This window comes from Diabrotica undecimpunctata, chromosome 3 (genome assembly GCF_040954645.1).
Source record: "Diabrotica undecimpunctata isolate CICGRU chromosome 3, icDiaUnde3, whole genome shotgun sequence".
NCBI lineage: Eukaryota > Metazoa > Arthropoda > Insecta > Coleoptera > Chrysomelidae > Diabrotica > Diabrotica undecimpunctata.
In genome coordinates this window covers 38,046,642-38,069,562 of record NC_092805.1, presented here as the reverse complement: position 1 = coordinate 38,069,562, position 22,921 = coordinate 38,046,642, and the positions used below count along the sequence as shown (strand labels likewise).

General features: G+C 33.0%; 1 protein-coding gene across 6 annotated transcripts in view; it reads right to left on the bottom strand.

The window, feature by feature from the left end:
• Positions 1–2,234: 2,234 nt before the first annotated feature.
• LOC140436705 (UDP-glycosyltransferase UGT5-like) overlaps positions 2,235–22,921 on the bottom strand; it is a 37,398-nt gene continuing 16,711 nt past the window's right edge. For 2 of the 6 annotated variants that reach the window (XM_072525746.1, XM_072525747.1), the window contains exons 2-5: positions 11,054–11,288; positions 8,415–9,206; positions 2,648–2,867; positions 2,235–2,521 (exon numbers count right to left, since the gene is read on the bottom strand). In XM_072525746.1, coding sequence (XP_072381847.1) covers positions 2,248–2,521; positions 2,648–2,867; positions 8,415–9,206; positions 11,054–11,288 — 1,521 coding nt within the window. In that variant the 3' untranslated portion in view covers positions 2,235–2,247. Of the gene's footprint in view, positions 2,522–2,647; positions 2,868–8,414; positions 9,207–11,053; positions 11,289–13,824; positions 13,898–14,962; positions 15,269–19,900; positions 19,960–22,921 lie in introns of those variants that run through there. The other 4 variants (XM_072525751.1, XM_072525750.1, XM_072525748.1 and 1 more) reach the window with 4 other exon arrangements.

Below are 22,921 nucleotides of genomic sequence, written 5' to 3'. Positions count from 1 at the left end.
AACCTCTATTGGAACCAAACAGCAAAAGTGAGTTGAAAATGAACTGACCGAGGATATCCAGATTCGCCGTGGGGTCCAACAAGGGTGTATTTTATCATCCTTGTTATTCAATTTATACAGTGAAGCCATCTCAGAATTAGCTCTTGCCGACGTCAGTGAGGGCCTTATAATAAACGGTGAGCCACTTAATAATATAAGATATGCTGATGATAGCGTCCTTCTGACAGGAACACAAGAAGAACTGCAACACCTTGCTGAACAACTAAATATATATTGCAACGATTATGGACTAAAAATAAATTTGAAGAAAACCAAGTTCATGGTATTTACAAAAGCACAAAACATCAAAGTTAAGCGAGTACTAGATAATACAGAAATTGAACAAATATCTTCGTACAAATACCTTGGAGCATGGATCATAGAAGATACTGATCAGACAAAAGAAATAAGATGCCGCATTGAAATTGCACGGTCAACTTTTAATAGAATAAGAAAACTAATTTGTAATCGCGATATCAATATATCGCTCCGAATAAGAATGCTTCGATGTTATATTTTCTCTACCCTTTTGTATGGAGTTGAAGCTTGGACACTTAAAAAACCCAACATTGAGAACCTAGAACCATTCGAACTGTGGTGTTACAGACGAATTTTAAAAATATCATGGATGGATCGCTAAACAAACGAACAAGTTTAAATTCCATAAGAATCAGGAAACTGGGATACTTGAGACACATCATGAGAGGTGAAAAATCCGAACTACTAAGGAATATAATGCAGGGTAAAATCAAAGGCAGAAGAAGCGTAGGAAGACGTAAAATCTCGTATCTACGCAATCTCCGTGAATGGTTTGGATGCAGTATAATTGAACTATTCAGGAGAGTAACCAACAAAATTATAATTGCCAGAATGATTTTCAATCTCCGATAGGAGCGGAACTTGAGGAAGAAGATTCACTATTTGTTTAATTGTAATTTTGTAAAATGGCAAGGAAGTTAAACCCCTTTTGATGTGTCTCTCATACAAGTTATTGTTGTATTTTTAGTTTATTGGCGGCTTTATTGACGATTCTATTTAAGACCATATTTTATTGACCATATCCACGTGTTTATTAACAATTTTATTCAAGACCATTGGAGGACCTAACCTAAATTCTAATTAAATCATGAAAATTTATTGACCATTTGAGGACCTAACTACAGGACTTAACTAAACTTACTTAGGAAGCTACGTCCACATGTTACAACTGCAGCTCTCCGGAGTAAACACCTAATTAGTAGGACACACAAGCAGCTCATCGACGCCATAAGTATCATCCTCACTAATTAATTGTTAAGCATTGGCAGGGTTGATTATTGTTTTTTATTTTTTTTAATAAATATGATTGGTTAAAATTTGTTTTATTTGCTATCATCTAAGGGTTCAGGTTCAATTCCTAGTTTAAGACAAGACGAACTCACACTTGAGATACTGAGCTAGGTAAGGCATAGACGATAAGCTCCCATGGTTGATCGAGGTATTATTTTTATAATAGTACTTCAATTCTCTTTGGTAGTCTTATCGTTACACATTTTCAACAAAATATTGATTCAATCCTTCATTGATTATACTTCTATTACAGGTCAAATGTTGTTTATATACAGCAAACGATGCACCATATACCTATATACCTAATTATGTTTCTCTTTCTGCTCTCTCTTAACTATAGCATTAATATGTAATGATTGTGCAGATTGACTCCCATATAAATTTGTAACGGCGAACGCGTGTATAGAAGTATAACTTCTACCGGCAGTCCCACTGCTGGTAGAACCCCATTTTTTTTTATTTACTGAGTGATCCCAACATTGAAACTTGGCAGACCCTGTTAGGCATGTGTTTCAGCATATGGGTCATCGTTTTGCATTTGGTAGCTATAAAAACTTGAATCCTAAGCTCTTTATTCATACAGTGTTATAAGCAGTTGCAAGTTTGATGATAATTGGGCCTATTTACATGTGTTGTTCGTAGCCTTGCTTGAAAAATGTTGTTAGCAATAGGACCTAATCCTCACAATTTCGGTTTCAACTGAAGCCTGCCTGATCTTTTAGTAGAGATTGAAGTATAAGTGAACTTAACTTTAAAAGAGTACTTCCACAAAAGTGTACTACTCTTATTTATATACCGCAGTGAAAATGAATATAGTTAAACCATTTAAAAAATATATAAAACACGAAATATTTCAAACTAATAAATATTTATATTAAATCATTCATATTTATTCTTTCTTTTTTGTTTTACACAACACAAGCTAACACAAAAGATATATAATACTGTAATCACAAGAAAGATAACGACGGATACAGCTGCAATCACGTCAAGCAGCAGATATTGGTACCATCGAAGATCCATGGATCCTACCCTTAGGTGAGGCGCTCCCTTATGTCTAACGATGAATTCGGTCCAATAAACTGCCAGATCCATCGGTTTCATAGGGCGATCATGAAAGAGACTAGATCTGATTTTAACGGTTTCTCTATATCTATAAAACAGATTGAATTCAGTTAAGAAATAGAAAAATTGATCAAACTAGAAAAACTCGTATTGAATCTATAAAATTAGATATTTATGTAAAATACAAAAAACATAATTTGATAATACAACTTACTTTGGATTTGTTAACACCTCGTGTAGTGCATTAGTCAATTTCTCTTCAGTTACTTCTACTAAAGGAAGGCTAAAACCATAAGCTGCCTGTTGAGCTTTGGCTGCGTTCATATTTTGGTCAGCAAATACTGGTAAAGCCAATATGGGGACACCATAATAAACTGCTTCTAACGTACTTAACAAGCCTCCATGTGTCATGAATAGTTTTAGATTCGGATGAGCTAAAATAGAAAAAAAAATCTAGTTTGACAATGCAACAAGGTTAAACTATACGCTTCCTATATTCTAGGGAAAATGTAGTTTGCTATATTTTTACTCTAAATAAAACTCAAGTTAAACTTATTTTTATATATTCTTGCATCTTCTAAATTCATTGCTGTCATTGTTACACTGCGCTACTCCGTTTCTTTCTTTTCATCAGAGGAACCGATTCTAATATCTTTCGAGACTATAAATATATTTTGTAACATTACTTTACGTGTCCAAAGCAACCGTAACGTCGTCTTATTCTTCGTTTTCAACAGTTAATTTTATGAGCTTTATTAGCGCCTTGAATCTCCGAATCTTAACAGTTTTTCGTTTTGTACGTTGCCTGATTTTTTACTAGATTTGTGTCCTTGCACTTCCTTCGTTAATTTTACTTTTACTATTTAACTTTTTAATACAGATTACTCCTAAACATTTGCAAGTGTTAGGAACTTTTTGACTTTTTAATCAATATGGCAACTTTGCATCTGCATGTGCGTAAATTCAGAAACCAGAAGACGATATGCCTAATTGAAACGACATCGAACAACAACAAGTGCAATCGTAACCAGTGGCGGATCCAAGGGGGTGGTCACGGGGGTCATGATCACCCCAAAAAAAAATTAAATATCAATCAAATAATCCTAAACAAAAATAATTTAAATTCGATCAACCCTATAAGCAGGAAGTCAAGAGTTGAAATGATTCAAACTCATTTATTCTAGGGGTAAGTGTACAATTATGCGGAAGCCTTTTTAAATTGCTCTCTAAAAAAATCAATAATTCTAAATACGGTAATACCTAGACTAAGACTTCCACTACATAGTATGTAACACCAACTATGTAGAAAAGGGATTTTAAAAACAATTTAAAATATCTACTATTTTTATTAATTTATTAGTTAATTTATTAATTAATTTATTATATAAATGAATGCAAACGATTCCATGTAGGGCGATTACTGATGTCATTAATGCTATACTATGCAACAGATGTTTCCAAGTCATCATGGGCGACAAGACTAGTACCGAAATAAAACTGGTCACAGTCCGCATATCAAACATGTTGACGTAAACCAGGTCTCGCGTGTTATATCAGACGAAATCAAGACCATTCCAAAGTACTGACTACCAGCTCTGGGCCACATAGCCTCTTCATATGCTCGCCAAACATATACCATTGTCAAGGAGTATAGAAAAGTTAAAGCTGATTCTGAGTTCCAGTCCCCCAGGTTGGTATCACCCGCAGATACATAAGTAGGCTTCGATCAAGAAACAATCTTCTATTCCTCTAGACTCCGCAACAATTCTAGTTAAAAGAAACTCTAAGATAATCGATCGTTGGCAAGCAGAATGGGAAAATAATGCACCTCTTTCCTCTCGGAATATGTCATGTATTACAAGCAAGCCATAGGGTTTTGACCAACCTAGACGAATTACTTTCTGGTGGGTATCAATCCAAATTGCGATTATGGTGCTGCAAGACAAACCGTTAAACATCTAGTTGAGGAATTCCCGATCACATCCGACAGTGGAAATTCGTCGATTCCTTAGTTGCGACCAAATAGTCAATTTAATATATTTGTCAACAAAATGGTTGTTTATAAAAAAATAATTAATTATTATTATTTACCGTTTGTAATGTATTGCCCTCTTTGTTTATACACGGAACTTAACCGTGATTTAGCATACGTTAAATAAAAAAAAAATAAAATGGGACATCTTAGTTGTGTTAAATGAATCTTTTTTATTTTTAAATGCATATTTACAATCTACTCATAAACATATTGAGTAATTAGTAGATGTGATGGGGTACCGTTTAACGACAGTTCTCTATTTTCACCTATGTAACCAGGTCTTCTGGCCAAGTCCTCTTCAGTCTTGGTTCCTCCATTGGTGACTGATATAATTCACTGATAATTTGGCTGTGGTGAGTTGAATTAAGAATTTTGGCCCTGTTGACGGACTAGCTCTTAACATAAAGAAAACCAAATTTATGACAATTAGTAAAAAACCAATACTAAACGCTCAACTTACAATCAACCAACAGAATATCGAAAGAGTCGAGCAATATACATATCTAGGCACCAATTTAAATAGCCAATGGGACCACTCAACAGAAATTAAACAGCGAATAATAAAAGCAAAAGCAGCATTCGTTAGAATGAGAACCATTTTCAACAGTCGGGACATATCATTAAAAACAAAATGCCGTCTATTGAACTGCTACATATTCACAGTTCTGCTCTACGGAATGGGAGCATGGACGCTGACTATTGCATCTATGAATCTGACGGTTGACAGAGTTACTAATGTGGAGGTCCTGCATAGAATGGGGAAAAAAATGTGAAATTCTCATGACCGTCAAAACTAAAAAGTTGGAATATCTAGGACATGTAATGAGAAATCAAGAACGTTACGGCCTTCTCCAGCTGATTCTCCAAGGGAAAGTAAATGGTAAGAGAGGACCGGGAAGAAGACGCATTTCCTGGCTTTAAAATTTACGAAAGTGGTATATCACGACTACCACTGAACTGTTCCGCGCTGCAATAAACAAAGTAAAGATACCCGTGATGATCGCCAACATCCGGAACGGATAGGCACTTTAAGAAGAATAAGAAGGCCCTGTTGGCTTTAAGTGATATGATATCTTTTACAGTTGGTGCTTCTAGGTCATTGTGTATGGTTGCATTGCTCACACATCAAGGGGCGTTAGCTATCATACGCTGTGTTTTTGATTGGAAGGTCTGCAAACTTTTTGTGTTTAAGGGCTTGCTACAGCTCCAGAGTTCTACGCCGTAAGTCTATATTGGTTTTAGTGTGACTTTGTAAAGCAGTATTTTGTTTTCCAATAGCAGTTGTAATTTTCTGCCAAGTAACCAATTCATTTGTTTTAATTTTATATTGAGCTGAGTTTCTTCGGCGTTAATGTGTTGCTTCCAGGTAAGTTTTCGGTCCAAATGCAACACAAGATATTTCACAACGTCTCTAGCAGAAATGGGGCATTATTTAGACTAACTAAATTTTTCATTTTGAAAATCAATTCTCTAATGTATTCAAGTAATTTTGAAGCTTTTCAGATGCTATGTCTGTGTCTTTGTTTGAAACTAAAACGGTTATATCATTGGCAAAAGTCACCACTGTACCGTCATCTGTAATAGGTATATCAGCAGTAAAGATTAGGTACAGGAAGGGACCGAGAACACTTCCTGAGGAACTCCGGATTGGCTTGTGTGATCGATTGAAAATCATTATTAATTTTTACTTGGAACGGACGTTCGTTAATATAGGATTTCAGGATAAGGTACATATCGCTAAGCAGTGAAGATTTTAATTTATATAGCAAACCGTTATGCCAGACTTTATTAAAAGCCTGCTGAATATCGAGAAATACTGAGGCACACATAGTCTTTTCTTCCAAACTTTTCTTGATTTTATTTATTCTTCTATGACACTGTTGGATTGTTGAATATTTTTAAAGGAAGCCAAACTGATGTTCGGGTATTATGTTCTCGAGTTATTATAGAAACATAGGAATAAGGTTCTGTAGGCAATTTACCTGGCTTTCCAATTATTATAATATAACTGCAGCATTCTATTATAGATAATAGTAAGCATCAGAACTGCTTTCATGGGTAGATGTTTTAGGATTCTCCCATCGATTAAATCGTATCCCGAGACTTTGTGAGAGTTGTTACTCATTATTATTCTGTGAACCTCAAATGATGAGAATGCTTTTATTGGAGGTGATAGTTGGCAGTGTTCATCTAGATATTCGCTAAATACATCATCATTTATGTTTTGACCTAAATTTGAGGTAAATATATTTTCAAAATCTTTTCAACTAACGGAACTTACAGTCACAGGCGTAGAGAGTGTAGTCAGAATCCAAAACGACTTTTCCAGACCCTTCCATTGTAAAAATGGATTGAGACAGGGAGATGGACTGTCGTGTCTCTTATTTAACCTTGCACTAGAAAAAGTAATTCGAGAGTGCCATATTAATACGAATGGCACCATCTTTAATAAATTTGTACAAGTGGTCGGATATGCAGATGGCATAGACGTTATTGCTAGGTCCACAGAATCTCTGATCGAAGCATTTCGATCACTAAGGGCGTCTGCACTTAGAATGGGATTAAAAATAAACGCACAGAAAACCAAGTATATGTATTGTACTAGATCAGGCAACCAGATACCTAGACTATTAATTGATGATCTGGAACTGGAAGGTGTGGACTCCTTCGTCTACCTGGGCTTGCTGCTGACCAAAGACAATAATATCAGCGAAGAAATTAAAAGAAGAGTAGTGCTTGCCAATAAGTGCTATTATGGCTTGAGGAAACATATGGCCCCAAAACTACCCAGAAAAATTAAAGTTACCATATATAAAATACTAATAAGGCCAGTGTTAACATACGGGTCTGAAACGTGGTCACTTACACAGAACGACCAAGAATTGCTTTAACGTTTCGAGAGAAAAATTTTAAGAAAAATATATGGACGAATCCAAGAACAGGGTTTGTGGCGCAGGCGCTACAACTTTGAGTTATATAGAAGTTTTGGGGAACCTGACGTTGTAAAATATATTAAATTAGCACGCCTTCGATGGGTAGGACATGTAATTAGGCGAGATGAAGATGCAACGATCAGAAAAATTTTCGACCGAAGAGAACCAGTGAGAAGACGAGCCAGAGGAAGACCAAAACTTAGGTATCAAGATAACGATAGAGGGTGATCTAAAATCCATCGGAGTAAAAGCATGGAGAAGAGTTGCCAGAGACAGGGGCAAATGGAAGATTGTTCTGAAGAAGGCTTTGACTCATAACGAGCTGTAATGCCACTGATGATGATGATGATATTTTCTAAATATTCTGCAAATATATCAGCTTTTTCATTGTCAACAGCAATTTCATTGCGCCCAACTTCTATCAGGTTTTCTTATTGGAGGAATTGATAATGTCGGTTTCTTGAATTTTTTAGTTGCTCTCCATATAGAGGTGTCATTATTAGCTTGATTTAGCGCTAATGTTAGCTGATGTGTTAGTCTATTTAGCTGTGTCTTATCGGGTGGATTTTAAATGAATCTGATTATGTTAAGTAATATGTATATAATATGAATATTTTTGCCCTTACGATAATGATTCTAGTAACTTATTGTTCGTTTCATCACTCTTAGGTTATTTATTCTTATTTTGATGTTTGCTAGATTCTTAGGTAATCAAACAAACAAGTCATCCATTATATCATTATATTGAGGTCATTATGTTAAGATCATTATTTACATTATCTAATATCTAACTTATTGCAGTATTACAGATTTTGAATAATTGGGATGCAATGAAAATAAAGTAACGAGTACGATCAAATCTGATGTATTCTTTAAAAGGATAGGAAACCTTTTAATTTTTTATGTATTTATGTAAAATTTTGATGTATTTAGATATACATGTATATACATGTATATGTGTACATATAATAAACATAAAATTTATTAAAATATTAATTTTTGTCATCACTCACCTAATAAATCGGATTGTGGAAACCATTTTCCTAATTGAACGTTTTTGGACAAATTTGTTACGTTTCCATCGTGTTTCCAAAGAACTTTTTGTTTTATTTTTCCCAAAGCATTGACTATGGCTCGTAATTGCTCTGGCCTCATATTAGTAGGATCGACATTTGTACCAAGACTGAAGTACACCACTCCTTCCTTGGCTTTATCCATAAATTCTTTTAAATCTTTCGGTAATGTTTTTGCAGGCTTAATATGGTGACCACCAATATTGATCATATTGGGTACTAGAGGTACAGGTTGGTTGGCGCTTTCATGAGCTGTCACAAACACCAGTGAAGCGTTATAAAACGCTGCATCCTGATCAGTGCATTTTGGAAAATGTTCGCTCATGAACTTTTTTTGTTGAGGGATAAAATATAAATGTTTATGTACATAGTTAAATAGCAATAGAAGTGAATTAACCGTCCTTTGCCAAAAATTCATATTACTTGAATACTCTAAGAAAAAGTCTGGAAAATATGACGGTTCTAGAGGATTACCGACTATGGGATTTACCCAAAAGCTTGGTCCAGTTATACTAAAAACAATTAGTGGTGCATTGTAATGACATTGTAAAATATTTAGAGCGTCTGTTCTGAAGTTTTGTATAATTAAAACATCGAATTTTTCGTTCGAATTAATCAGCTGTTTAAAATTCGGATGGTGGAATGTATTATTGACAATTTGGTTGCCAACTTCAGCAAAGTGACTACTTATTGAAAATTGATTCATGTGGACCATGTCCATGGGAGAAATAGCTAAAACAAATAAAAATATGTATAAATTTATGTATAATTTTATGTATTTTAGTTAAATTTCCATATGTGAAATTAGGGAATGTTTGATTTGTTAAGCAATACTGTGAAATTGTCAGTGTTTGTTTGTTCAAATTAAAACGTCATTATAAAGAGACTTGTCACTTGAAACTTCATAGTCGATAATTTTTATTATAATGATGAGTTATATATGTAGTGAAATAACCACGCAATAGTCGAATAAACGCAGTAACAGAAGACCCAAAAAATACCCTATCCTTATATTTTATTTCTTTTATTTAGTTATTTTTTTTTAACACTTATAACCTTGTGTTACAGCAGCAATGCAGCACTAATACAGTACACAATGGTAGAGTGAAGTAGCACAGGCAGAAAAGCCGTTCAGGTAAAAGGTCCTTCAGGTAGGTCAAATGGACTAAGTTGGAACTTGAACATTGAGGTCACGTACCGACAAACGTGGGCTCGATGGCTAGACCGTTCGGATGCTCAGCCGACGAGGAGAACAAAAATTATTTTGCCAATTCGGCAGCTGAGTGACTGAGCACACACAATCCGGGCTGGGAGTCTTAGGTCCGTGACTTGCTGTCCGGAACACACATTTTGGGACACAAGTCCAAAGTCATGTAAAAATTAACTTCATATATTATGTCCTGCGATGGGGAGGGGTGGTTGGTTATAGCTTGAGGGTCAGATAGCTACCACTCCATTACGGAGTGTGACCGGTTGAATCTTCGAACATGGGTCCCACTGTTCCATTGAAACACATCTCACTCGGAGCTTCGGTTCTAAAAAAATTGTTGTGTGTATATAAGTAGCGGTCTGGAAAGTTCTTAGCTTGATAGTTAAAAACTCAATTTATTTTTTTATACAAATAATCTTTTCTTATATCAATACACTTTATTTAGCAGATTTGCAAAACGGGTATGTCCCACCTGTAGCGTTTTCCTTTAAACGTTGGCGCTGTCTGACTGATCCAAATCTGCGAAAAATGGGAAAATACTTCGTAATTAATTCTGTATATCTTTTAGTTTCCCCATTACAAAACAGTTTTAAGTAGATATTTATAGTCCTGGTAAAGATTTTTTTCTTTTTTAAGCTAGGCTCTTCTCCCAAGGGCTATCTGGCAGTCCCCTTAAAAGTTAAAAATAACATTTCTCTTTAATCCCAAAATACTGATCCCATGATCTGTCTCACCGATGGCGCTATTCTCGTCATCTTTTAAGATGAAAAAGTAGTTTATATCCATTCCTTAGATCGTTGACTGCTTTTAAACCCTTAACACATCAACCATTTCTTTAACATGTGTGTCTACCGGATAATCCTCAAGATTTTATGGATATCGCTTGCCTCAAACGAAGAAGTGCTACAAAGAATAGGCAAGGAACGAGAACTGTTTAGAACAGTGAAAGCTAGAAAAACATCATATCTAGGCCACATACTGAGAAATAATAAGTATCAATATGCTCAACTAAAGCGGGGAACACATCTAGGGGACCACGATCGCGATCGCGTCCACGATGGCGATGACGATTTCGGTTTCTATAGAAAGCGAACACATCGGACTGATAGCGACCTGCGATTTTATTAGTATAAATAATACAATTGGAAATATAGTTTATAAAATGTGCGATTTACAAGACGAAGAAGCATTGCAAAAGTAAATAAACGGTTTGACTTTATGTTCAATTTTTTTCATTTAAAAATGAAAAAAAGGAAAATATCATAAATCGTACCCAGAACTTCGCAGAGATAAGAACCGTTTGTATACATATTTTAAAATGAATTTTGAAAGTTTTGATGAAATATAGTAAAAAATAAAATGTATTTACCTCTTTTTTGTTTTGCTAAACCTGTTAAAACGACATCCTTATAGCCTTTTAAAGGATTTTTATCTTCGTAAGGACTAACAACTGTTACTTGGTGTCCAGCTTCTACAAGACCTCTACCTAGTTCGTTTCCAAGGATAAAATGACTTGGAGAAGCCATTGGGCTAATTAGGAGGATATTATAGTTATGTACAGAGCATATTAACGTCAATAAAATCAAAATAATCGCTTTCATCATCTGAAAAAAAAAACAAGACAAATGTTACGGGTAACAATAATATAATAAAAAAAAAACGAATTAAAAAATCAAGAAACATCCATCTCTATACGATTTTAAGAAAATACCAACCAGCTTTCAATTATTTTTTTACTTAAATTTTAAGAAATCTTAATAAAAACTTTAACATGTTCTATTTTAATTAGTGTAATATTTAATTCAAAATTAAATTAAAAATCCAAACGGATTACAAAATAAAGCAAAATTTTATTGTTATTATAGAGTGCCTAATACAGTACTTAAAAAACCGAAATCTTTGCAAAATACTTTTTTTTCATTAAAATAAACAATCCGAAATTTTAACATACGATATCGTCATTACACTTTCTTTTTTAACTTGATTTGAAACTTTTTTTGTGTTTATTTGTTTTATATTCCAAATAAATTAAAATGAGGTTAACTAAACTATTATCATATGAGTGCTTATATATAGTAATGTATTTTTTTTGTTTATTGTAGTAAATTCTTGAAATATGAAATGAAGAGGGCACTAACTACTAAAGAGTTCATGGCTTTGTTAGAAGGAGACTCAGATTGTAAAACTGCTGACTCACTTGATGTGGTTTATGTGTCGCCGGAATCAGATGAAGTTTTCGATCTAGAAGACATTGATGATAATATTATTTGTGAAGAAGAAATAAAATCGGATATTGCAGGTACATATGAAATACAAGTAACTGGGAATTCTGACGATTCTGATTATGATAATTGGACCACAGATCAAAACGTCCAAAGAAAAAACCAGGCAAAAATAATAAATCCAAATTTGTCCCAAGTTGAGAAAAACAGATACTCCTTCGTACTCAGTAGTAATTCAATATCAGTATGATTGACATTTAGACAATATAAAAGCCAACCATGGAGGTAAGTCACATATTGAAGTTTTTTCACTCTTTTTTGATAAATAAGTAATTGAGAGCATTCTATATTTTACAAATATTTATGCATCGCAGAATAACGTCAGGATTTTGAAAATATTGCATATATTATCTGGTTATCACACTCCGCGTCAAGTTGATATGTATTGGTCGAAGGATGAGAATAAAGAATTGTACATTATAAGAGAAAGCATGAGCCGACATAGATTTCGTTCAATCAATCACGAAGATAAGAGAAAAGTGAATAAGTATTCATATCTACATTAGTGTCAAACTTAGTATGTGGACGTCAATCTAAATTTATTTTACCAGATGAAACTAGATTTGACAATATTGGCCACATTACAAAAATTGACGATACTAGTGCAAGAATGTCAGATGTGCAAAAGTACTACTATTTCTTTGTAAGTAGGTACATTTTAAAAACCCTTAGAAGGGCTTCATCAAAATAACAAACGTTTTCGGAATAATAATTCCATCATCAGGTTAAAAGCAGGTTAACATGCCTGAACCACCAAAATATTAGGGTAAAACCCTTTACAGAAGTTAAAGTTGCCAAAAAATGTACATATTGTTGGTAAAAATGAAGGATGTTTAAGATTTTATTAGATTTAACTTCAGGCAACATATAACTATGCCTCACGTGAGTACCAGCGTCCGGAGGGTAGACCTCTTCAAACGGACTTCAGCTGGCAACTGAAGTTCTGGGTAACATTAATTACTTTAATGTTTTCAAACGTTCTAGAAAAACATCCTGGCTATTGTTCGATAGAAATGTATAGGTCTACCATTAAGGACATGTACATTTCTTTAAAAATGCCAAAATCGAACAAATGTCTAGAGTGTGAAGTTTTCAAAAACTTAGAAAAGAAAGCAGACAAGGAAAATAAAGAAATACCTCCGGAAAGTCTAGACAATTATAAAATTCACATTAATAAAGCAAAAAAGGCTAACGAATTCTATAAATCCGATGTTGTTCTTGCAAAAACCTTACCAGCACATGTAAAGTTTTTCTCAATGCTCAATGGACATACAAAAAGTTATTTTGCTTCTCATAATGCCAGGGATTAAAGATATCGGCACGATGGAATGGCTGGTCGAAAGGCACCCAACATTGTTGACTCAATTTTTACAGTTATAAATAGAGAACGTGATTTTACAAAATTTATTTTTTGGGCAGACAATTGTTCTGCTCAAAACAAAAATTGGACGATTTTTTCGGCATTGACTGTGATTTTAAACTGTCCAGATTTATCAGTAAAAGAAATAACTATAAAATATTTAACTAAAGGTCACACCCATATGTCAGACCATGGAAATATTGAAAAGAAAATACATAAAGTTGAGAACGTATACGATTTTAATAATTTGAAAGATGTTATCAAATGCTCAAGAAAGGCTTTAGAAATTTTAGAGGTCGAAAAATAATATAAATGGGAGTAAAAAAGAACATCCACAAGAAAAAATAACAATGTCTTAAAAAATTTTTAAATAAATTTGGTTGTAGAAGTGACTTTTAAAAGAGGATCAAAAACACTATTTTTCAAAACAATCTTTACCGAAGACAACACCGCACTTGACTTTTTGCAAAAAAAAATATGCAACTGAGCACTACTTACCCGCACCACTAACACTTACTAGGGGAATTCCAGAAGAAAAGAAAAAAGCTGTCCTTAAGGCTTTAGTTTCTGTTTACAGTTAAATAAAAAATATTTCACTTAAATAGTGTTTATAGATAAGTACAGCGAAACTTTTAAAGTTAATTGCATTTTTCTCGAAAAATATATGTCTGCAGATACTGTGTTTTTCATTGGGGCAGCCGAGCTGTAAATAAAGTTTGAATAGCCTTGATGATATCCAACCTCCAATAGGAAAGGAGCAGAAAGAAAAAGAAAATACTTTCTCTCAGAAGAGATCAAATCAAAAGCAATATGACAGTCTATGAAAGGTATGTGTAATATGATGTTAAATTCCGGGGTTTTCAGATGTTTTAAAATTTAGTCTGTTGAACTAGTTGATTTTCAAGTTTTGCTCTCAAAGATGTTACCATGGCTTAATTAGACACCTAAGATCAGATAACGTCGCAAGAAAGACAAAATGCCAAATATATAAAACCTTAATAAGACCGGTACTCACATATGGCTCAGAAACCTGGACACTCGCTAAAAGAGAGGAAACGTTGTTAGCCACCTTCGAAAGAAAAATCTTGCGACACATATATAAGGGCACAAAAGAAAACGGAATATGGCGAAGACGATACAACTCTGAACTATACAAAATATACCAGGATCCGGATATTATAACATTTATTAAAATAGGACGGCTGCGTTGGATAGGACATGTAGAAAGAATGGAAGAAGGCGAAATACCAAACAAAATATTCAAACAGATGCCAGTAGGAAAAAGAACAAGAGGAAGACCGAAACTGAGATACTTAGAACAAATAGAAAATGATATAACAACCTTAAAAATTAAAAAACTGGAGAAAAAAAGCACGAAACAGATCAGAATGGAGAAGAATCCTGGAACAGGCCAAGACCCAAAAAGGGTTGTCGAGCCAGTGATGATGATGATGATGATGATGCTCTCAAAGATTTTTTATTGTTCATATTATATAACTAAATTATTGTTCATATTATATACTATTGTTCATGTTATATAACTATATTTCAACAAAATTTAAAATAATTTTTTAGTAACCATGATAATAAAAAATATTTGATATTTTTGTCCATTCTTTAAAATAAATCTACTTACTTTGTACCATAAATAGATAATTTTGAATAAACAAACATTTTAAAACAATTTCAAGATGATAAATTTTAATCTACACTACCTGTATATTTTATATAGCACACCTAACTTTTTATCTAATAAAAGATATAAATAAATAATTTGAACAGCACTGCTTAAGAAAATTTGTAGAACAATTGTTGCAGGGTCACACTAAATTTTTACTAAATTTAGTTATAGTGTCCCCCTATTGACCCGACGAACTTTTCATTGTAAATATCTAATAATTATCACGAGATAGGAATAAACAGATTCGGACTGATATTAAGTTATACCCCAGCCATACTGAAATTGTGTAAGCACAAGTGATTAGCCATAATTAATTTACACAGAATAAAAATTTTAAATAGAAAGTTATTTGTAAATTGTGGTATCATAATATGTATAAACTCATGGACAAAAATATCGAATATTTTGGAATTTTACAATTTTTTGTGTAGTCACTATTATTTCAAAACAATTTTAGGTTATTGATATTACTCAGATAGTAGGATGATGTACTCAATTGGTTTAAAGTATTTTGACATTTATTAGACGTTTATTCAGCGTTTAGTGTCATTCGTAAATTTTATCATAAAAAACCTTTTTCACGTAAAGGAAAAACCATAGTAATTCGGCTATTTTTAGTTTAATTTATCAAGTTTAATTAAATATTATTTTGATTCAACTTCCTATAAACCCAAGCCCAAACAGCACAGATTGTAATTTTGTACGAAGAAGGATGTATACACAGATATCGCACGACGTCTAAGGAAAATTCAATCTACAGTTTCGAATACTTTAAAAAGGTACCACGAGACAGGAAATTTTGTATGAAGGCTTGATCAAGGAGGCCCAAGGCACCTCCGCAATTGATGACCATTTTTTGGTTCTTAATTCTACACGAAATTGCTCATTGATATCGATGCATCTCAGAAATGAGCTGCTAAATGTTAGACAAGTTAACGTGAGTTCTAAAACAGTTAGACGGAGATTAAAAGAAGCAAACTTAAAGCCTAGACGCCCTGCTAAAGTTCCACGTCTTCTCCAAAATCATAAAGCTTATCGTTTAGAATTTGCAATAACACATATTTAGTGGAATATTGACAACTGGTAAAGAGTTCTCTTCACCGATGACATCACGATCCTGTTATGGAAGCCAGATGGTCGAAACCGCGTCTACGGAGGAGTTGGAGAACGATTCGCTACGTAAAATTTCGCCCAGACCGTTAGTTTTTGAGGCATAATGCTTTGGAGAGGTATTAGTTGGGAGTGACGCATCATATTTGTGGAAGGGATTGAAAGGATGAATGATGACTCTTACGTTCAAAACATTCTATAAGATCATGTTTTGCCATCTGTTGGTTACATTGGAAATGACAGATTCATGTTAATGCACGATAATGCTCGACCACATGCCGCTGCCATATTGAGTAATTATCTTGATCAGGTCCAAATTCGAAGATTGGATTTGCCAACACTTAGCCCGGATTTAAATCCAAAAGAGCATATGTGGGATCAACTAAAACTCCACATACGACAAAGAAATCCCGTTCCAAATACGATAGAGTAGCTTCGGCTTGCTACACAGGACGAATGTAATTCAATTCCCCAAGGATATGTCCAAAATTTACTTGCAAGCATACCGACAAGTATACAAGCAGTAATATGAGCTAGAGAGGGAATATTCATTACTGATTATGTACTTGTTTTATTTAAAAAGACTTGTTTAAGCAATTTAAATTAGCATTTAAGTTTAGATTAAAATAATCTTATTTATCTAACATTAAGCATTACCTTTTTCTCAAATTTCTCCGCAAAAAAAACTTAAAATTGTTTATTAAATTTTGTTAAAATAAACTCCTCGTCACAATAAACAACTTGATTGACAAAATACACAGTCCATAACCTTTTTGGCGGTTTGTGGCGCCTTAGTTGCTTTGAACGGCTCTTTCCGAATGCTATTTACTCACATATCTGCCGATTTGATTCCGAAGTGAAGTAATGAATCCACTCAGTCATTTTGTGAGGTTTGTCCATAGTTATATACCGACTTATTCTAAAAAAACATGTACAGACAGCACAGATACTCTGAGACTCTTATTTTTGCTATGTTGTGAGAAAACACGGCACCCATTTGGAAAACAGCTTTCTTGTAACTAAATGTTCATGTATAATAGTGAAAACGTTACCCTTTGATAAATTTAGAGTATCAAAAATCTCTTGTATGTTACCTTTGCGGTTTTCCATAACAACTTTAAGCGTTTTTTTATGTTTTCAGAAGTTACTATCTCATTTCCCTGAAATCAAACATCGTCCATCAAAATTAAACGTAGGGTCCGACAGGGATGTATACTATCACCCTTGCTGTTCAACATATACTTTGAGGAAATCTTTCAAGAAGCAGTAGATGACGTTGAAGCCGAAATTCGATCCAACGGAGAATAACACGGTGGTATTCGCTGACAGTTATAAAGCCCTCCAGGAGTTAATGAATAGAATCACAGAAGTGAGTCAGATATAGGGACTTTCAGTAAGCATTAAGAAAACAAAATGTATGATGATCTCTAAGCAGGAATAGCGAATTAAAAGTATCAGTGTGAATGGTCTACCAATAGAAAGAGTAAAAACATACACCTACCTTGATACGAACGTCAATAAAAACTGGGACCATTCCCTAGAAATATACTGTAGGATAGAGAAAGCAAGATCTGCATTTCAAAAAATGGCTAAGCTATTTAAATGTCATGATTTATCAGGTTACTATGATGTTATATCTTTCTGTCCTATGCTATTCTAAGGAGTTGAGTTGTCGACTCTCACAGACGCTACCTGCAAGAAAATTGAGTCTTTCGAAATGTGGCTTTATCGTCGAATCCTCAAGATATCCTATACCAATCACGTTACTACAGGACTTTTTTTTATTAAGAATGTTTATTCTTAATAAAAGGACGTTTTATTAAGAATATGGGAATGCAGGAAAAGAGTTGTTAACTTAACAATTAATTCTACAAGGAAAAGTAAAAGGAAAAAATGGACACAACATCGACAAATGTTTTCAGAGCAGCAGTTTGCAAAATCACTCAGGTTTTTCCTAAAAACTGGTGTTTAAAAAGGTTTAAGATGTTCACAATTGAGTCTTTTTCTATAAAACGAGCTACTCTGTTAAGATGTTCACAATTGAGTCTTTTTCTATAAAACGAGCTACTCTGATGCAGATTTTAAGACAACGGAAGTACAGAAAAGGAAAGCTAAAGTAAATAGAGAATTATTTTCAGAAGGTTTGAAACTTGTGTATAATAAAAAAATCCATTACCTAATGCTAAAAAAATGATATTAACGAACTTATTGAAAAAAATATAATTCCGAAAACCTATTATGATAGTTATTATAAAAATGTATTAGATTAGACCTAAATTAATGTATTGATGTCAGTTTAGTTTTCTTTAATTGTGGATAATTTTCATGTTTTTGTCAACATTGTGTAAAAGTAATGACTGATTTTGAACATTTTTTGTATAAAATACTTTGTTTAAAATAAATAATATAATTTTGAAATTAAAATATGACTTTAATAATTACTTTTTCTAAAAGTCTCTTGTCTATTTCAATAAAAAACTACAGCTTTGTGTTATGATTCACATTGACAAATTTAGATTAAAAGTGTTGCATCTTAATTGAATTGCAACAAGAATGAATTAATTCAAAATAATTTTGAAGTCATGACGTTTTTCATTTTTTGAAAGTGTAATAAGTCAAAAATCTCACCTTTTTCTATTAACAATGCAAGATTAATACTCATGTGATACCAAAATACTTCGTAACCCAATGTGTCTCCAATATGATTTACAAAAATTAAATCTTTTATCATATCAAATGGATTAGATTTTTTCAATTTGTAGAAAAAGTGGTTTTTTTGAGTTACTACACTTTCAATATAGGTGTACGATATATATATATATATATATATATATATATATATATATATATATATATATATATATATATAAATATATAATATATATCAAAATTTGCACTGTATATATACATATATATATATATATATATATATATATATTTATTTATTTATATAATATATAGCTAATTAGAATTCGCCACAGACTCCAACCCTGTCCTCTTTTACTACCAATATTTATTAAATTTTATCTTAAGTAAATGTTGTTATCGTAAAATCGTAAATCGTAATATTGTTGTTATCAGAGTTGTTATTATAAAATTAAAATATTTAAACATTAGTAAAAACATCATTTTCTCTATTTTCCTTGCTTATAACTTTAAATCGATTTATTTTGGAGCAAAGTTGTAATAAGATAAAATGGCAATAATTGAATATTTTATAAGATACGATTAGTTAAAAATATTTTAATTTATTACCATTAATGCCAAATAGCAATACATAAAAGGGAGAGGAGCTTCTTTTTATTCGTTGATTTTAAACCACATTATGTAAAGTATGATATAAATTATAATTTTTAAATCTAATAACGTTAAATGTGGCATACAATAATGTATCACAAAAAATGTTAAAAAAAATAATACTTTGAATATGAAATAAATAATAATTTTTAATATTCAATTCTATAAATTATATCTAACCACATAACATTATATTCTTGTAAAGTTTATTTTTATTAATCTATAATAAAAAAATATTAAAAAAAATTTAATTTGTTACAAAGAATGTTTAAATACTGATATAGCTTTTAAATGAGAATATTTGAGATGCCAACGGGAACTGAAAGAGTTAAGTTCTGTGTGTGAAGTGCCGAAATTTTGTCAATATTTTCGGATATAAACAAAACTGTTATATCTAAAATTTGAACCATATAGTTGATGGAACATAGTGAATCGTGTAATGATGTTATAACTGACTCAAAGTGAGTTGTACATTAATTAATTTACCTTATATTATTTGGAAAACATAACCAACAAAGACACTAGTTCTGTCAATTGTAATAAATATTGTTCTGTGATACTAGCATCAGAATAGTCGTTAACTTCCTGGTTCGTATAGGCAACCAGTTTTACGGCATGCCGTATTTGAGGTTGCCTATAGCAAACACCACCCACAAATATTAGCGACCAAGCTATTATCGCTTCTGACTACAGGGGCGAGATGAAATCTAATATAAGTTCCCCAACGGCAAATAACAGTAATACAACTGAAAGTAATAGCTCTCCAGTTTCATATGTTGCTGCTGCCAGATCTATACCTAAAACTACGTACCCAAAAAAAGAGCAGGCTATAGTGTTCCATATAACTGATAACAATCTAAAATTATTTGACTACGTCAAATCAATTGGAAATATGTAGCTAACAATTGCCCAAACACAAATGTCCCTTCAATTTCTACAGAGAATCCATCAACAACTGAAGAAATACCATCCTCACCTGCCCCTGGAATGAAGAGAGCCTTTGCGAATTCAACAGATTCCAACGTAATCAACGTGTCAAAAACGCAAGAAGAAATTTCACCTGTAATGCCAACTCCTTATCAAGATACAAACAGAAAACCAATGAAACAAGCTAAGAAGTTAAAAAAAGATTCGTCTGATAGTTCCAAAATCACGGATGCCTCAAAAGAAGCAATAAAAGACTGTTTTAGTAACTCATCACACTCTTTTTCCACTTCTGTAGACAATTTCATAAGTTTTCTTGAAAATAGTTACGGTAGTAGCAATCTATTATCTGAAGCCCAACAGTTTACACATGACATCCAATCATTACTCTCTGACATGTACAATGTTTATCCTTTTCTAACAGATAGGTCACTAAAAAACAGATTTACATGAATATCAAAAAAACTTAAAAAAGATTTTCAGTCTGACACAGCAGACACAGTGAGCATAAATTCCCTGTCATCACTGGAACCTCCGGATGAGGAATATCTCTCAGATACCTCCCAACATTCCCAAAAATCCCCTTTTTAATAAATTTCAATCTAATTCAATAGAATTGTGATAGATTTTACCCTAGACTTGAATACCTTCAAAAGTTAATCGTTGATACTACTGCCGACATAGTATGTTTACAAGAAACAAATTTCAAATCCGACCACAAAAGACTTCTAAATGGTTTTGTAGGATATCATTTCTTGAGAACTGACTATCTTAGAGCTAGCGGTGGAACATCCATATTCGTATCCAATGATCTCTACTCCACACATCTTACCATTTGCACAAACCTAGAAGCTATTGCGGTTAACATTTGGTGTCCAAACAAAATTTCAGTTTATAGTATTTATATTCCTCCAAATTATAGTTTATTCGAAGCTGATTTAGTGGACCTCATATACCAACTTCCTTCACCTTTAATTCTTGTTGGAGATTTTAATGCCCACAATACATTGTGGGGTTCTGAAAAAACCTTCGGCCAGGGAAAGACTGTCGAAAATGTATTAAATATTACCGATACTTGTATGATGAATAATCATTCTAAAACTCATTTTAATATTGCTGCTGGTACATTCTCCTCAATAGATTTAAGTTTGTGCCACCCAAAAATATATCCTAACCTCACATGAAAACCAGCTGACTATCTTTATGACAGTAATAATTATCCTATTTTAATATCTGAAAAATCTGCAAAACATTTCGACCCCTTTAAAAAGTGGAACATTTCTAATGCCAACTGGGATGGCTTTCGATTATATACTGAAAGCAAATTAAATCAGCTGCAGTTATCGGAAGATGCAAATGAAAATATTGGCGCTTTCAATAACTGTATAATCTCCGCTGCTGAAGCAAATATCGGACAAATAGCAATTTCTTCGTCTCGTAAAACAACACCTTGGTGGAATGAAATATGCTCTCTGGCTTTACAACAAAGTAAGGCAGCATTAAACAAATACTGCAGAGACAGAACTAAAGAAAATTTAATTACCTTTAAAAAACTGAGAGCCAAATCCTAGTATGTAATTAAACAAAGCAAAAAGGACTTTTGGAAAAAACACGTCTCATCCATAAATACTAATACTCCTTCTAGCAAAATTTGGAAAAAAATTAAATACATGACAGGAAAGAAAACGTATTCAAAAATTTCTGCCATACTTACTCAAAACAGCAGAGTCACTTGTAGTCAACAAATTGTTAACATCTTGGGTGAAACTTTTCATAAGAAAGCAACTAATAGACTTACTTCAAATTGGCAGCTTCCCATGTCTACTAATCTAAACTCCAGTTTATCTGATAGCAGAAAATCCGATCAAATTTCTCTAAATATGCCGTTTACATTACAAGAATTATCAGACACATTGTTCTGTTGCAAAAATTCAGCTGCAGGTCCAGATAACATTCCTTTTATCCTTATTAAAAATCTTTCAAGTCCTAGCCTAGCTAAACTGCTGGAAATTTACAATTTAATATGGACCAAAAAATCATTTCCAAATTTGTGGCAAAAATCCATAACAATTCCTGTTAAAAAACAAGGCAAACCTTCAACTGATCTAAATTCCTACAGACCAATTTCTCTTACATGTACAATGTGCAAACTTATGGAGAAAATGATCAATAAAAGACTCCTGTGGTTTCTAGAAAAATATAAAATAATAAATTTGGCACAATCAGGTTTTAGATCACACCGAAGTACAGCAGACAATCTAGCAATCCTCCAAACTTCAATCATTAACGCCTTTCAATGCAAACAAGACCTAATAGCTGTTTAGTTTGATATCGAAAAAGCATTCGATACTCTGTACAGGCCTCTTATTATAGCTAAACTCGAGGAGTACAGTATATCTGGAAATATATCTTCATTTATGAATCAATTTCTAACAAATAGAACCTTAAACGTAAGAGAAAATGGCAAAATCTCTATGACTTTCAAACAAACTGATGGCGTTCCCCAAGGGTCGGTATTGAGTCCTACACTCTTTATTCTTGTTTTAAACGATATATGCAATAAAATTGAGCTTCCGGTCAAGT